Source organism: Pelmatolapia mariae, linkage group LG16_19, assembly GCF_036321145.2.
Source record: "Pelmatolapia mariae isolate MD_Pm_ZW linkage group LG16_19, Pm_UMD_F_2, whole genome shotgun sequence".
In the NCBI taxonomy this organism is placed as follows: domain Eukaryota; kingdom Metazoa; phylum Chordata; class Actinopteri; order Cichliformes; family Cichlidae; genus Pelmatolapia; species Pelmatolapia mariae.
This window is the reverse complement of record NC_086241.1, coordinates 2514247-2532713: the sequence shown is the minus strand read 5'-3', so window position 1 is coordinate 2532713 and position 18467 is coordinate 2514247. Positions and strand designations below refer to the sequence as shown.

The window sequence follows — 18467 nt, the reverse complement described above, 5'->3', positions numbered from 1 at the left end:
ACGAGGAATCTGATCAACAAGTCAAATGTGCGACGAGCTGATGGAGCCGGCTGATGATGTCATTCACACCTGACGCTCGCAGACAGACCTCGTGTCATCGGCCGCTTTCTTTCGGACTCTTTTTGCAAACCCGGAAACGCTCGTGATGTGTGGACTCAGACGTCTCTGTCCAAACCACCGATGAAACTCATCGGTGGTTTATTCTGTTTCCTGCTCGGCTGTTTTGTTGTGAAGCCATTTTACTGTAGATGTAAAAAGCTCCAGATGATTTTCTAAGAAGTTTGAGCTACTAATGAAAATACTCGCAGGCAGAAAACACACATTTATGTGTTTCATACTTTGTCACAGTTTCATCAGATTCTTTATTAGCATATTTTAAAAACATGTCGATAATCAACATTTCATAGTGACATGAGTCATTTTTTAACTGTGCTTTTTACAATATAGAGCTTTAAACAACAGTTTCTCTGTAGGAATGAAAATAAATGTCAAATTATGAATAGCAGTGTTTTGTTTGTGATTAATTAGGTAACAAAACAGCTTCTAAAAAACACTCTTTAAAAACCTTTCACTCCATGTAATATGCCAACAACACAAAACAACGAGACTTCTGCACCTAGTTTTAAAACGAGTGATAATTTGTTGATATTTACATTAATAATTTCAGAAAACGTATGATATAAAAGCTGATGTGTGGTAAACAGATCTGTTTACCACACATCAGTACATCTGTATAAATGTAGCACATCTGTATAAATGTAGCACATCTGTATAGCAATATAAACATCTGCATACATAACTTATTTGTACATAACTATTCCCACCTTATATTATGTATATATATGTATATGTATATAATCTGCTCTTTGCTTCTGATTAGATGCAAACTATGTTTCATTACCCTGTATTTATACATGTGTAATAACAATAAAGTTGGGGAATAACTGGGGAGGTTTCTCGGTGGTATCCCTGCGGGCTGCCTTCAAACGCACCTACAGAAACGATGTACATTTTCACAACCTGTAATATTAGAAGAAATGACAGCCCGAGCGTGGAGAGCCCGAGCTGGAAGTCATAAGTCACGTTAAACGGTGCGATCCGAGCCTGCGGTCGCTCTTAGATATTCACCTGTGTAGCGGCCATAAAGACAGACTGATTACACTCACAGTGAAACGGCCGTGCCCATCTACGCCAGCCAAAATCACTCAAACTAAAGATGACATTCAGTTATAGCAGTATCGTATATATAACCACTTACAGCCAGTATAGTGGCTCACTTCCTGAAACATAATGAAATCCATTACTGATAACACCGTTTCCCATTCAAAAAAACAAAACTGTCTTCATCTCCCATCTTGAGCCAGTAAAGTTTCCCTCGGCAAAGCGTAATAGTTTCAAGCTGAAGAATTTTCCCCGTTGCAGGACCGCGGGGACAAAATTACAATCCACTAATTTGGTGCATGAAGAGCAGTTTTTAAAGTCGTAAGGCGACGATCCCAGAACAGACACGAGTACGGTCATGTGATCAGACAGAAGAGATTCAGATGCACAGAATTTCACGTGAGCTCAAACCGCACGCGGACTCAAAATGTTGCACGCTGCAGTTAAAATAACAGAGAAGAAGAACACTTTTAATGATCGTTTAACTTTCTAACATCACTTTGAAACTGGAGAATTTCTCCAGCAGCGCAGGACCGACAGATGGTCAGCAGACTGTTGCCAGATGTTAACATTTCACAGCTGCAACAGTAAAAATTTATGAAGTGCGGTCCATCTTCTTGTTAACACAGAAGTAAATAATAATGTATAGGAAAGCCTTTATGTGCTGATGATATTCATGTACAGATGAATGATTAACCTCTGCAGAAACATCTCTGACTCCACGGAACGGACGATACCTCGCTCAGATAAGACGCGGACTCTGATGCTTTAAATTACGCAGAATTATTCAAGAAAAGCTTCACTCGACGAGCGCGCAGCATCACTTAACCTCAGTTCAACCCCAGGACACCCCAAAATCTGTTAAACATCACCAGCTGGGACCCGAGAGGGATATTTCCTCCGTCACCCCAGGGTGTACATAAATGAAAGCACATCATACTCATGTCGTACCCACCTGCTGGTTCTGCAACACATTATGGGTTATAACCCAACATTTTAGAGTCAAAATGAGAGCATTTACCAACGAGCAGCCGCGTCGGGAAAGCTACAAGTTAGGAACAAGAAGGGGTCACGAGAGAAAAAAACTCCAGGAGGGGGAAGCAGGGGAGGCACACTATGAGAGGCAGGGTCTTTCTTTGAATTCCCAACATCGCTAACAAACAAGCGGCGTCTCGATGGGTCCAGAGAAACACAGAAAAACAACTGGACAATGGAGTGGATTATGCAGCAGTTGTAAAGTGGTCTGGGAAACTCTTGGGCCTCGTTGGGAGGTCTCCTCAAGAGAGGTGGGGAAACAGAAAGAGAGAAAGAGAAGTGAGAGACACTCCCCGTTCATTTCCTTCTTGGGGAGAGGGAAATGATATTCAACAATGTCCTTTTCACCCCATCGTCAGAAAACACAAAAATGAGAAGTGGAAGGGAGGAACGAGGCGAGGAAGAAACGAGGAACAACGGCTGAAAGACGTGGGAAGAGACGGAGCACGATACAGTACAACATCTGCTTTGTAATTACCAATTATCTAATTATCATTATAATGAGGAAGTGACGGTCTCTGCAGTAACCTGAACAACAATTCTGATTGGTTCTTTTAATCTAATGAGAGCAATAACGAGGACAGATCGGAGAGGGCGTTTGGCGTCTGGGTCAAGGCTGGTTTTTGCACAGCTGAACTATAAACACGAATCATTAGAAAGAGCGAGGAGTGAAGAGAAAACACCAGAAACATGCAGATTTATCTGAATACTACAGGCTGAAAACACCATCGAGTAAGGTCTGTTACCTTCTTTCTAAATTATTTTTAATAGGCAACTTGAATTTTGTGTAAAATATATTAACCATTGTTCATTTTCTGCTTCATTTTTCTTTGTTTTCAGTATAGAGAGTAATCAGAGAAATGCAGATACAGATGAGTCAGCTGTGGCCCACACATGGAAGGGATGCAACCTGCTAATGCTCATCATACACTAACTCTGATAGCCATCTACTGACCTCGGAAAGACTGAAACACACAGGCAGGTGCTGACACACACACAAGTGCATATACGTGATTTTTTAAAATACCATATTATTGTATCCTGGTGGAGTCAGAGGAGGGAAAACGGCGGCTGGAGTCTGCAACAGGGCAAAAGTTACGGTGACCATGTGCATTACTGTGCATCACTGCATTTGAAATGGTTGCATTAAAGTCTGTGTGTTGTGACTCGCAGTCTGTTGCTGGTTTCAAAGTGACTTCAGTGCATTCAAAATAAAATAAAACAGAATTCTGCTGTTTGTGACTGAATAGAGTTTATTTAGCAATCAGGGTCAATCGGTTTGTGATAACACACCAATCACAAATCTGCTTCTATCTGCTGGAAGATGTGCTTTCACTGAAAATGGCGTCGGTGCTCAGCAGCTTTGCTTTTATATCGGAAAATTACCAATTCAATTCAGTTTATACAGCACCAAATCACAACAACAGTCGGCTCAAGGCACTTCATATTGTAAGGTAGACCCTACAATAATACATACACAGAGAAACCCAACAATCATATGACCCCCTATGAGCAAGCACTTTGGCGACAGTGGGAAGGAAAAACTCCCTTTTAACAGGAAGAAACCTCCAGCAGAACCAGGCTCAGGGAGGGGCGGGGCCATCTGCTGGTTGGGAGAAGGAAGACAGAATAAGAACCAGAATCCAGTACGTCAGGTTGGGTTGAGTCTCCTATTGCAAACAGATGCGCTGCAGAGCAGTTAGACTGCTGACTGACTCAGATTGACTTTAATATTTGGCAGTTTTTATGTCTATAAATTAGACAGTGATCAGTCTGTCTGAGATGGACGGCAACCTGGTGCCACAACTACATTCAATCAGTCTCCAACAGTAAAGAAACTGAACCACAAACTTGTCCTAATCGCACAGAGACTGACGTTCTGGTTTTACTCTCGTGTGACTGAGCCGTTACGTGTGAGCGGCACAGAGATGGTGCTTTGGTTCACTAACATAAGTGTGCAGAGAAAAAAAGAAGAAAAGAAGATGGGAGCAGAGAGTTACCGAATTTTTTGGACCATAAGGTGCACGGGATTATAAGGCGCACTGTCGACAAACGGGTCTGTTTTCATACATAAGGCGCACTGGATTATAAACCGCATTAAACGAAACAAAACAGTCAGATAAGTCAAACTTTACTCAACTCATTCCTCTTGCTTCCTCCACTTCCGTACCATTGATTCATTAATGTTGAATTCTCTGGTAGCTGCTCTATAAACACTGGAACAACAGTATATGTTGTTCCAGTGTTTTTCTAATTTTTGCTATGTAACTTTGCACTGTCCAATTTCTGCTGTAACAAAACAAATTTCCCACGTGTGGGAATAATAAAGGTTATCTTATCTTACATTAATGACTAACCTCATATTGTGGCTGGATTATCGCAGTTGTTCTCCCCTACTGAAGTTTGGTCCGTTTACAGCAATTTTCCACGCGATTGCATTTGTCAAAAAAAACCCCATCGGGATCTTTTATCAAGTGCAAAAAAGTTAGCGTTCATTCTCCAGGTTCACTGTGTTATGCTTTGTTATGCTAACATAGCTGTGTCGCTAGCGATCACTAGCACAGCATTATATACCAGCTAGCCCAACTTCAGTAACCCTACAAACATCACTATTGTGTAGTTCTCTGTCTTCATTCACGTTGGAAGTGATAGCAGAGCTGTACATTTATTTTTTTTTCCAGAAATCTCTCAGTCAGAACATGATATATCATGTTTGGGTAACTAGCGAAACCAGTGAGCTAACTTCCTGCTAACTTCTAACTCCGTTAAATGTAATAAACTCTGTTTTCATGGATGCCTGGATGTTAAACTTAATTGTTACACCTGGTAAAGCAGCAACGCTGATCATTTTATTAAAGATGAAAGAATTTTGAAAGTTTTTAACTCTCAGTGATGCCGCAGTGTTCGTTTGACTTTGGGACCTGAAGCGGACGGAGTTTTGGGCCTACTGTGTTATGCTTTGTTATGCTAACATAGCTGTGTCGCTAGCGATCACTAGCACAGCATTATATACCAGCTAGTCCAACTTCAGTAACCCTACAAACGTCACTGCTGTTTAGTTTTCTCTCTTCATTTATGTTGGAAGTGATAGCAGAGCTGTACGTTTTATTTTTGCCCAGTAATCTCTCAGTCAGAACATGCTATATCATGTTTAGGTAACTAGCGAAACTAGCGAGCTAACTTTCTGCTAACTTCCTGCTAACTTCTAACTCCGTTAAATTTAATACATTCTGTTTTCATGGATGCCTGGATGTTAAACTTAATTGTTACACCTGGTAAAACAGCAACACTGATCATTTTATTAAAGATGAAAGAATTTACACAGTGTTCGTTTGGGACCTGACGCGGACGGAGTTTTGGACCCAGATTACTATGAGCCGTGAGGCTCCTGACTACAGTAGCCATGACGCTCAGACAATCCATCAAGCGGTGCGGCTTCGTAGCTTAGCAAAGTCCTACTAAAACATTTTTTGACAGATTTTTGAGCGCACCACATTAAATCGGTTCGAGGTCAGTAAACACAGCCATAATTCATAGATAAGGCGCACCAGATTATAAGGCGTACTGCTGATTTTTGAGAAAATCGAAGGATTTTAAGTGCGCCTTATAGTGGGGAAAATACGGTAGAATAAATGCTGAAAAAGAAGAAGAAGGAGGGAAAGGCGTAAGGCGTAATTTCAGGCAAATGGCGGTAAGAGAAAACCTTCGGGGGTTTTAAGTGAAAGGAAACACTATTCGTCCTTCCCCTTTCCTTTTCCAAATCTCTCAACTGTTCAAGGAAAATGTGATAATTAAGGGTGATATTTTGTGAATATCAAGCACAGATCATTAAGTGTCAGATGCATGCGTTGGTGAAATACTAATGTTTAAATGGGCTGCAAGTTTCTGAAGGATTAAAACGAACTGGATGAAGATACAGGAATAAATACGACACACATAAACATTTGCCATTAAACTGCTTCACCATAATAACAGCTAAAACATTGCATCTTAAAGTCGGTAAGCATGTATGAATTTTGAAAGCGGAACCTGACGTGGCCACGCTCTGTGATCTGTATATTCACTTTTTGGGGTTATTCTAACCTACGAGGTTCAGTTGTATCTATTTGATTTGATTTTAAACAAGATTTAAAAGCAACGCAGCGTCAGTGTTTTTGTGTCTCTTCCTTCCTGATGCTCGGGTTGGTGTCTAATCATGTACAGCTAACAATGCACTGACCAGTCACAGCCCCCTTTGCGCCACCATTATGCTAACGTCTCATAGAACTAAACATACATGAGGTTAGGCCACGCTCCTTAAAAGGAATGGCTCTCTAGGTAGCGACAGGACCGCTCCAGCACAGGTTTCAGTTTCTCTCATTAGTTAACCACAAGCGCAGCACATGTTGTCAGATAAACGAATGCTTGGCTTGAGGAATCTGAGCAGCCCGAGAATGGATCATGTTTGAAGTAAAAGCACGTTTAATTAGTGCTTTAGTCTGTTTATCTTCTGGTAAATATCATCACAGTGAACAATTTTATGGAGTACCAACATATACAAAATACCCTGAGCAGCCTCCCCTCCTATTTCAAGCAGTGACATTTGCTGACAGTTTGTTTGGTAAAGTGTTAGCGCTTTAGGCAGGGAAACATCATCCACTGCTGGGTCATGTTTTAATTTTAGAGCCATCAAAATCCTGTCTAACAGCGCATGCACGCACACACTGACATAATGTACTCAGTGCTCCGGCTGACTGATGTTCAGTCAAACATACAGTACCTTTATAAGCAGCCGCTCTGCTCTCTGGACTCTGAAAAATTAAAACACATACACACGAACGCACCAACATGGCTCGACCCACACATGCACACAGGTATACAGGAATGCAGACATTAGATACACACAGCCTGTCAGCTATTTCTGGGACAGTCGCAAAATAATATGTTTTCGTAAGGTCAGCAGCAAGGATGCAGTTTCCAAACATGATCTCGGCCTCTCTAGACGCTGAAATATCTTTAAAGTTAAGTGACAGCAGAGGAAGAAGTGCAGACGGTGAGGCTGAGGCAGAGAATCACACCTCTATCTGACTTAAACCTCTGAAAAGGGAAACGTTTTCAGGTTGACTTACTTCAAATATGAGAGGTTTAACATGCAATATTGGAAATCTTTCATGAGAGACCTGGAAGAGCAAGGGGTGATTCACACGAATGTAAAAGGCCAACTGATTAGCCATGATCGGTGACCGATCAACAAGCTGGTGATAATATGGCTCTCTTTAGCTTGTGTGTAGCTAACTACGTGTAGCAACAGGGCACATGATACATAAATCAGTAGAAATCAGTGTAAAATCTAATGCTTGTCTATGGTTTCCTTATATTTTCTAATCCCACAGTAGTAGCTGGTACTCTGCTGGGGTATCTATCAGTCTCCTTTTCACTCTGTAGCTCTGCCAGAGCAACTGCACGCTCGATTTATATAGTGCCACCTACCTGCAGCAAAGCTAATCGCTACCTGAGCACAGAAAGGAAAACACTGCTGTGCATGTGCAGCTCTGCACTCAGCCGGAGACACGAGGGACAGTTTATTTATCTGTCACTGCAGCATGAAGACAAACTAATGTATACTGAGCGCCCAGCACAGCTGAACTCACACACACAGTGATGTAGTCCATGGATATAAGAGGGACGGGTAAAAACTAATAAAGGCTCAGGCACACTAGGGTAAAAGAACACCCACTCCGTGCAGCTTGGAAAAACGGGTGGTTTTTTGGAGTTGGTGACTGATTGCGAGAGGTTGCAGCAACCGCTTTTGATTACAAGGCAACTGCTCGGGTCACAGATTAGAGAAGGTTTCAGATTCAAATCATGCAAACAGGTTAACATCGATGAGCGTGTCTCATCGACGACCCGCCTCTGTGACTCGGTTCAACTGGTTTTACTCCCATATGAAAGCGAGGTAGCTGAGCGCCTATGCTGCCGTCCTGCAACAACTACGTCACAATTTCTGGAGGGATTTCTGAATCGCAGCTCTACGAGGTCCTGGCTGGATGCAACACATGTGCAATGTTGTGCAGCTTCATTGCAGTAATTCACTGTATTATCACACACAGACTGCATTTAACTGCCACCTTGAGCCCCATCTGACTTCACTTCAGATCACAACTTCACTGCACACAGTCACAATAATGTTGGCTGCGCTGCGATCTCCAAACACTGCTGTGACTCTTAATCCCTGCTTTTCAATGTGTGACGAAACTGACCAGAAACAGCAGGTTAATTAACAGCTGGAGCTTCTGTTTTTTACTTTATCTGCTCAAAACACTAGAAACTGATCATTTATGTTTCTTTAAAAAAATCTAGATGTATGTAGCAATTCTTTAATTAACAGGTTGGACCAATTTCCAGATGTATTTTTATCACATGAATCACTGTAAGGTTTCTCAAAAGCACCAGGTCCTCGCTTTAGTTCGTCTGATGCAGTAATCTGTCAACCGGTCTTGGGATCGTTACGTTAGTGCTGGAACACTGTTGGAGCCATTCCCATGAAAAGTATCTCGCGGCCTCTTACAAACATGATGCGTACATGTAAAATTGGCGCAGTATTTACGGATTACGGCGCATGTGTGCGAGTGCAAACGGAGACGGGGTGTACTGTATGTGAGTGAGTGTGTGTCCAATTTCCCAAGGCTTTTTCAGATACCACAGCCAGACCTCAAAACTATCATCACTGTTCTCGCCTCCATCTGCCAAAGTCATCACCCACACAGACACCATCTCTCACACACACACACACACACACACACACACACACACACACACACACACACACACACACAGAAGAGGTGTGAAATAGCCATCCTGCAGTATTTTAACAGGGGTGGGAACCCGACTATAAACGCTCTAAACTTCTGTCATTCCACTTAGCTTACCTCGTCTCTCTCGCTCTTTCTCTGACTAACATCCCCACACGAACATTTGTTGGTCTGCTGAGGTGTCGTAGTCAGAGGCTAGAAGGAGCTAGTAACAGCTAGTCTGTGTTTTTACTGCCAAAGTTTACACTTTCATTTTCACTTTAAAAAAAAGTTTTATATTTAGAGATGAGGTTATGATACACTGATACCCAGCCTGCTAAAACACATTACTGCAGCGCTGTTCATCTCGGGAAAGCAATGAGAAAAAATGACACTGAATAAAGTACGTTTGGATGAGTAAGACATCAGACACGAGCGGGAGGGGAGGGAGAAGGTCCCGGGAGGGGAGAGTCTGGGGAAAAATAAAATGTTAAGATAGCGAAGGAGCGAAGAAAGAGGGGAGAATTAAAGCTGAGGCCTTTCTGAAAGAGAAAGCGGCAAATGAAAAATAAGATGCTGAAAACCGGTAGTGACTGATGATAGCCGGAGAATGTAGTTTAGCTGTGATTGTGTTTCACGTTGAGGTTAACGTGTTTAAATAGCCAGCGAACAGCTGCGCCTTCGTACATGCTCCCAGCAAATTATACTTTTGCACAACTGCGGCCTTCCAGGGGCAGCAGGATATCTATCTGACTGAATCAGAAAACACATAATGAGAAATAAATGGAAATAATCTTTCAAGAATTGATGAATATACTCAGGAAGCTGCTATTGTTCTTGCTGTTGGCTAATGTTAGCAATATTTCATGCTGTCCAGGGAGCAAAACAACAAAATGCAGAGCAATATAATAAAGCACAGTTGAGTGTTTATGTTTCCCTGTTTTAAACGTGAGCAAAGTTTTCTGCGTCCAGAAGGAAAACTGAAGTCTAACACTTTAGGCCGCTAATAACACACAAAACAATTTTCTTCAATCTTCTGATAATTTAATGTGAAATTTTATAGAAAGCTGTAGAAGTGGCCCAACAGCTAGCTCACTAAACCCGCTGACACATCTCAGGCTCTCGAAAAGCCTCCGAGCACATGCTGAAGTAACAGCAGTTTGAAGGGGGAACAGATCGGTTTCCAAGCCTGTACACAGCTTGTTTTCCCAGGGGAAGGGTAAGGTGAGGTCCTGGCTGAGGCACAGCCGCCAGAGACGATAGGCTTAATTACAGGAAGAGAAAAGAAGGACGGCAGAACACACAGCAGTGATGTTCATACAAATGAAGGAGAAGATGCTCTACCTCGGTAAGGAGGCATACTGGCGTTCCACCTCTTCATAGCGTGGTGTCAGACGGTGATCTGCCCCTCTGCCCGGCACCTGGCAAACAAAAGCAAACGGGTGGCAAAGCCTTCAGTGACCAAGTCTGGATATCGTTCATGTAAAACTGGCAGCAGTCTTTCCTTACATACAACTAAACTGCGAGTCTAAGCATGTGCAAAGCTCACTTTCTTTGCATGTGTGTGTGTTTGTGATACAGGGGTAATTTAGGATCGACAAAGGCCAGTTATTAGGGATTTAGAGTTTCGGTCTTCTGAGGTTTTTCGGGGGGTGGGAGGGAGGTCTCCATCCTAGATTAGGTTACTTCAAAACAGGATGGAGTTGTCTAGCTCATGCACACGCACACACAGTCAAAATCACACACAGTCACGTCTCATCTCCATACTGGGAAAAAAAAGGAAAAAGCTTAAGTCAAGCTGCTGACAGTTCAATCTCCTGTTTCCTCATCTCACTGGCTCTCTCTGTAACTCTCACATCTCATTTTTTCTTCCTCCACTTATTCCCATTCCTCTATTTTTGCCTGTTACACACACACACACACACACACACACACACACACACACACGCTCCCTCAGAGATTATCCCAGTCTATTCTGTGGGTATATTCCAGCTGCCGGGGCGCTCCTAAAACGAGCCGACTAAACCCCAAAAGTCCACACACACACGCCGGTTATTCATATCTTGTGGGGACATCTCATTGACATAATGCTTTCCCAAGCCCCTAACCATGAAAATGAATGCCTAACCCTGACCCTAAACCAAACCATGACCCAATTGTAACACTGACATTTGAGTCTCAAAAATGAATTCAAACTTGTGGGGACCAAGATTTTGGTCCCCATAAGGGCTGTTCGTTCCCACGAGTATAGTAAACTTCCAATTTTTGGTCCCCACAAAGATATGAATACACACACACACACACACACACACACACACACACATACACACACGCGTTGGTTATTCATATCTTGTGGGGACATTTAACTGACATAATATTTCCCTAGCCCCTTACCCTAACCCTAACCATCAAAAATAAATGCCTAACCCTGACCCTTACCCTAAACCTGACCATAACCCAACTGTAACCCTGACACTAAAACCACATTTTGAGTCTCAAAAATGCCTTCAAACTTGTGGGTCCCCATTAGGGCTGTTGGTCCCCACAAGTATAGTAAACTTTCAATTTTTGGTCCCCACAAAGATATGAATACACACTCACACACACCCATATGCACTTGGTCTCCGTCAGCAGCCTGGATGCTGTTGTGTGAGGTAAGAAAGCGTTTAACATTAATAAAAAGAAGGAGCTCCTCCTGTGTGCGTAATATTGAACATGTCGTCTAAATCACCTTTACCCCTGTAAAATTCAGCTTTTGTGAATAATTCACATTTCCATTGGATAAAATTGCGTAACCCGTAACCATTACTGCGCCGCTGACGAGACATTACTGTACGTCATCTGCACATTTTGAAGCCATAATATTTTGTTACAGTAGGGTGTACAGCCCGTTCCCACACAGTGAAAGAACGAATAAGAGGCTTTATACCAAAAAGAGCATAACAGAACGAGGGTGAATTAAATGTGTATGTCCCAAGTGATGGAGACAAAAGGCTGAAGGTTTTACAGAAAACTAGGTTCTTCTTTTCTCCTCGTGGAGCCCAGAATTAGATATTACAGACCGCAGCCTTTTCTTCTTTTTCTCTGCCTCTCTTCTTTCTGCATTCCAGGGAATGATGCCAGAAGGCATATAAAACAGATTTGCTGGCCCGGCTTTCTTTTTGAACACCTGTCTTTATAGCTTCAATATCTCAGGTAGAGAGACAGCGGGATATTAAGAGGGAATAGAGAGGTGGAGCAAAAGAATGAAAAGGCATTAGGAGGAGAAGAAAGGTGGAAAGAGAGATAGAGTGAATGAGAAGTAAATGAGTTAGAGAGTAGGTAAGTGTGATATAGAGAGGGGGAGTGATATTATGAAGCCATTGAGCGGTGGCGAAAGGGGAGGGGGCCGAGATGAGAGGTGAATTATAAAACAAGGGAGTGAATGGGGTGAAGATGAGGGCGACAGACTGGAGAGGTGAAAGGGACATTAAAGACACGATTTAAACAAGATGTTAAAGAGGAAACTAGAGATAGGTGAGGGTGAAACACTGCATCATCTCCTGGAGGCTGAGGTGAGAGATGAGTAAGGGAGTGGAAAAAGGGCACAGTCATGAGTGGAGGAGTGGAAGCAAACTTCTACAAAGGTGGTATTATTACTGTTATTATTATTATTTATTGTTTATAAATCAAATGAAAACACCAGAGTGTCCATCTCCCAGTGCCACAGTATAACTGGCCACAGTGCTGAATTAGAAAATAACTGTAATATCCATTAAAGACAACAGCCTGAGCTCCATTCACCAAGCTGTCTGCTGAGCTTCAGTCACTCACGCAGCAGCGTTAAAGCTTCCTAACTTCATCTATTTCAGGTCACTGAGCTGGATGCTGAGACTGCGTTTGCTGTCTGCATCATCTTCTTTTCTCCTTTAATGCAGTTACTGGATGAATGATATGGTGTGCTGTGAGGTTAATTCTACAAATGGCCCATGTGAGAACTCTGTGCTCCACTTTTGGAGAATCAAGTTCCTTTACTTTACTTATCTGTAATTAGCAACCCAGCCACAAGCATGTGGTGCACTCCCAGTGCCGGTCCCAAGCTGGAGTTGTGTCGTCCAGAGTAAAATCTTTGCCAAATCAAACATGTGGATCATAAAGAACGACACTTCAATACCAGATAGGTCAGGACCCGGGTTAACAACGACCACTTCTGGTGCTGTGAGCCAAACGAGTGCCGGAGGAAACGCTGCTACTGTGGACTGAAGTCAACAGAAGAGAAAAAAGGGAGATGTGGTGGGAGTGAGTGAGAAGCAAAAGCAGGTTGGAGATGAGAGAGGATGATGAAGATGGAGCTGCCAGGCTGGAGGAAAACATCACAGAGGAGGACATGGAGAGGGTTGGCGTGACAGAGGAAGACAGACTGAGGTGGAGGCAGATCTGCTGTGGTGACCTCTAAAGGGAGGTCGCCACAGCAGATCTGCTGAAAGAGGAAGACTAATCTCTAATTAGCACGCATGTGTGAACCAATACAGTCTATCGATGCAGCCGTAGCAACCAGGTACCGCGGTCACCTGTGGTACCGCGGTCACCTGTGCCGTGCATGAAAGACGCTGACTCGATTGCAAAGAGGCGCGACTACTCTTCAGCAAAACTGTGAAAAATGCAATAAATAAAAAAGCAAACTTGGCCGTCGCAGTTTACTGTTCTCTTTTTTAAGCTGGTGTTGAATTTGTGACCTTTTATTACAAATTAAAAGCTTCGCCTTGAAACTGTAACCAACACATTTCAGCCATGTCTTTGATACTAACTACGGGTAACCGTGGCAACTGTGTAGCAACTAAAGTAATCATAAGGAGGGTCGCCCACTGGTCTCCAGGCCTGTGTGGCTGAGGGATGAGGTGGAAAGCTACCAAAATATGCTTATAACAGCAAATCTGACAGTTTGGAAATCCATTCAGTCAGAGAAAGAAGAGCCCAGAGTTAGTTTGTGAACTGACTCACTGGAAAAGACTAAACCTGTCAGCATTAGTCTGTCTGTAACTGTAAGACACAGAATGCTAGACGTTAGTAGACAACTGTGACAAGACTGCAGGGCAGGGCAAACACTACGACAGCTGAGGTAGTGTAACACACTGTACACACCTCTATTCCCCCCACACACACACAACGTTTTCCACGCACATCAACAAAACATGCACAATCTTTCTCTTTCAGCACAGCTTCTGTGTAATGTAATCTCTCACATGCACGCAGCCAAACACACACCCTTCTTTCCTCTGAAGGACCGCGCACACATTTAAACACACTCCCTCTCACTCATGGAGGGCTGTGGCAGGAGTGTAGCGCACTGGTTGGGGTAATGGTCTAGCGAAAAACCATTTCACGGCATAGCGAGCAGAGGAGAGGCAGAGAGGAGTGCGCGGAAATCAAGCAGAAGAGACTGATACAGAAGGGAGAGGGAGAAGACACACACACACACACACACATTCACAAATGCACACACTGAGAGAGAGACAAGGGCTCATCTCTCTCCTTTTAACAGACCCTTCAATTTACCCATAAAACACACCACCCAATCACTTTCAGCACTGACACACCCTCACAGACTTGTTCCTTCTATCTCCCTTTTCTTCACACACACACACACACACACACACACACACACACACACACACACACACACACACACACACACACACACACACACACACACACACACACACCCCATCTCTTTACTCGAGCTGTCTCAAGGATTTCAGAGGGATTTAGATCGACGTGGAGTATTTGGTAGATGCATCTGCTTAAACGAGTCCACTTAGTCCAAATGTGAAGTGTCTCTTTCTTCCCCCTCGTGTTATCTTCTTCTAAACTCCTTCATCACCGGCTCCATATCAGACTTTTTACAACACCCCCCCCATCCGTGCTCACTATTCCCTCCCTGTCCACACCTCATCTTTCATTAACTGTTCCCCTTAAGTGAAATAAAGTGGACCTGTGAGTACGGATAGATCCCATCCAAACTCTTAAGCTCTTTCCTCCTACTACAGCCTACATCTGGCTCCTACTCTTTTTATGACACAGCCATCATTTCTCAACTTTTGCTAGAACGTATCTGCATCTGGAAAACCAGACGAGATAAAAAGCCACACGTCTTTCTTTAACTTCCACTGTCATTTTCTCCTTCTGTAAATCGATAGACAAATATTTTACTCCCTTTTTGTCTTCTGTCCACCCCCCACTCCCCACTCTGACTCCCACCCCTGCAGAAATCGATGAATAAGGGAGGCTGGTTCTAATCCGTATCAGTCATATCGTTCTGCTCAGCCAGCACTTTCGGCTGACTCAATTAAAACACAGCTCTCTGTGCCTCCTCTCTCTGTATGTGTGTGTCACAGCTGCTAAGCCTAGTGTGTGTGCACACATCTGTATGTTAGCGTGTGGAGTCACCTGAACTGTCTGTGAGATAGCTATCCCCCTGATGTGCATCATGCCATGTTAATGACGTCTCTGGTGAATTCACGCATTAAAAATGTGTCTGAACTTAAACTCCTGTTTTCACTGTTTACACATCAGCTTTTTAATGAGGAAACATAACACGAGCCAGAGATTCCCACAAACTCCCATCACGACACAAAATGTTCAACGATTACCTTCTTTCTGTCTTCCTTTGTTCATACTTAAGACCAGGATCTGCTATTATTCTGTCAGTTAGCCAAACTAGAACAACCCCTCTTGGCTGGTATTTAGTACATGTGCTAACCTGTGCCTGGACTAACAGCTAGTGAGATTGCCTCACTGCCTGTCCATATGGCATTTCTGGGTTTGGAGAAAATCTTTGGAAAATACCAGATACTGCATAAGCTCATCTGGCAAGCCTACAGTGTCCCTGAAGTCTACGTCCAATGGGTCCAACTGTTCTACCGCAATGTCACCAGCCTCATACAGACCCAGCAGGGGCCTCTTACACCATCCACGTTGGGATCCATCATGGATCAGCCCTTTTACCACTGCACTCCATCCACCGCTTGTACCCAGGAACAGGCGACCGCCAGCTGCCCCATCAAGAGTTCAAATATCTTGGATGGAGTTCCAGAAATATGAGCAGCACCATCAAGTCAAGTCAGCTCAATGTCCACTCGCCCAAAGTCAAAGATTTACAAAATCTCCACAGAGCTGAGTGCTGGCCAGCAGCAGGGAAGCTGGCTCTCCACTCGATGGAAATACACCGCGCTGCTCCATTTGCAGATAAGATGCACGAATGAACGTCACCCAGAAGAAGGCGCTAATCGTTCGAAGCCGTGCAGACGGATGTGCGGCGGACCCTGTGTTTACCTGGGATCAGTTGTAGCCAGATTCATCTGTCAATGATAAAACTTGTACTTTTAAGAAAACTTGGGCATCCCTTTAAGCAGGATCAACTGGAAATGAATGTGATTAAAAATGTGTTACCTTTCCCTCAAAAAATACGGTATCTATACAAAGCCAACAACACTCGGCTCGCTTTTTGAAATTTTTTAGGATCCCTCCAGCTTTCACTCAGGTGTGATGGTGTTATTTCCAGTACAACATGACTAAATATATCCATTAGTTTCCACAGAGGAGGACACAATCACACATCATATCCTCTGTAATTTATGCTTCTGATTTTTAAATAGCACCCTACACAAAGACATCTTTTTAAAAAATAATCTTTGCATCAGTCTGTAATTTTTTTCTTTTCCATTTTCTTTTGAAACTCGAATTAAATCGAGTTCGTTCCGTGCCATTCCCGGCTCCGTGTAATGACCTGTGATTGCCACCCACCATCACTCGGGTAGTAAAATGGGCCGTTCGCCTTTCCTCCCTCCACCTTCTATCCATCCACGCATGCTTCCCTCTGTTCATTCAGAGCTGTTCTCCATCACACCATTCCCGTTTTTTATTTATTCAGTAAATCTCCATTTGTTCATTTAATACTGTATACCATCCTCCCTCCGTCCATTTACCCACCCATTCATTCTAGAGAAAGCAGTAATTGCGGCTGCTGGCAAAAAGCCATCCGTATTCTCAGGCTAATTACTACAGCCTCTTAACAAAGTAGCACTAAAGGAAAGAGTCGACAAGCACACTCACAAGATCGTGCCTGTTCGCATTCACAGGCAAGTGAATGCGAACAGGCGTGCACACGCACAAATAAGTATTCAAATTAGGTCCTGGCGTAGTTCATCATTCTTCTAATATGTTGACCTCACAGGAGACAGTCACTGCACAGAGCCAGAGTCAGCTGCATTAAAGCAAATCGTATTCAAACGGCGTGCTGCGGGAAATGTTCTCTGAAGACTGGCTGAGCTTATAGCTCTCTTAACCTGGATTACTTTGGATATTAAAGAGACATTTGTGGAAATATCCTGATTTGGTTACACTTCTAAGAAATAAACAGCAAACACACATTCCAGCTGCGATCCGGCTCAAACTGCAGACTGTATGTGAAGCCATCGATTAGGGACCCGTGACTGAGACCTGAGTGCTTTTTTCTTTCTGTCTGACTCTAATGGGGAACAAACTTTATATCATGAACATCTCGTTGTATTCAATTAGTCTTAAAACCAGCGACTGAGTGTTTAACAAGCAGAATGCAAATTCTGCTGAGTCACTGCTATTGATCACCAGCCGCAGGAAGCCTCCTGCAGACGCACACGTTTCTGGTCACTTTGTGTTATTGGGCTGTAAAATCTCGCAGGACTTTGCAGGGCGTGAGCGACAGCCGAAAGCGAGAGGGTGACAGACAACAAATCTGAAAGTCTCAGACTCAACTGCAACCGAGGCGGAGGAAGATAGTGAGAGAATAAAATAATCAGGGCAAATGCGCTTATTTGTTTACAACACCAAAGACGCGCCAAGCATCTTTATTCTCAGACCTCTTCCTACTGAAATGTCAGCAATGCACTAGAATAAAGCGCTAAGAATTAAGACTGGAGCACAGTTAAATGTCACAGCGCTGTTGAGCCTCTGGTACAATTAAGACACAGAAGGTCAATTTTCCCCAAAGCTCACAGCTTAGAGCGCCTTCGCCAATACAGCTATTAATACTACTTAATGCAAAGCATCCCGTTTATGTGGTGTAGGTGCATAAACGGGATGGAGGAGACGGCATTTGATTTGTGCGCGTGTTTGTATGCATATCAGTACTTAGACCCATCAATCACATTAAAACCTCTTCTTGTTAAATGGCATTTAAAAGTTATCAAGCTGGTGGCATCCCAGCAAACTTTCAGCAGGCACAAAGCAACACGCACACTAACGCACAGGCAGACAGGGCACAAAAACAACTCCTGCCAACACTGACGGGAACCTACAAAGAACTGGTCTTTCATAGACATGAATTATTGAATTTTAGTTCTGGTACAGTTTATGATGGCGGGACGTAATCAACCGTCTCAAATCAAAACCTTACCCAGTTTATAATTTGCCTCTCCTCCAAATTCATCTTCATGTGCACTTCTGGACCAAGCTGCTACTTTCTGGTTACCTCATGCAGGTGTC

At 43.3% G+C, this 18467-nt stretch overlaps 1 protein-coding gene across 4 annotated transcripts in view; it reads right to left on the bottom strand.

Annotated features, from left to right (window-relative positions):
- pard3bb (par-3 family cell polarity regulator beta b) overlaps window positions 1-18467 on the bottom strand; it is a 222297-nt gene that overhangs the window by 12664 nt on the left and 191166 nt on the right. For all 4 annotated transcript variants that reach the window (XM_063497300.1, XM_063497302.1, XM_063497301.1 and 1 more), the window contains one exon: window positions 10311-10387. In XM_063497300.1, the coding sequence (XP_063353370.1) occupies window positions 10311-10387 (77 nt within the window). The remainder of the gene's footprint in view (window positions 1-10310; window positions 10388-18467) is intronic.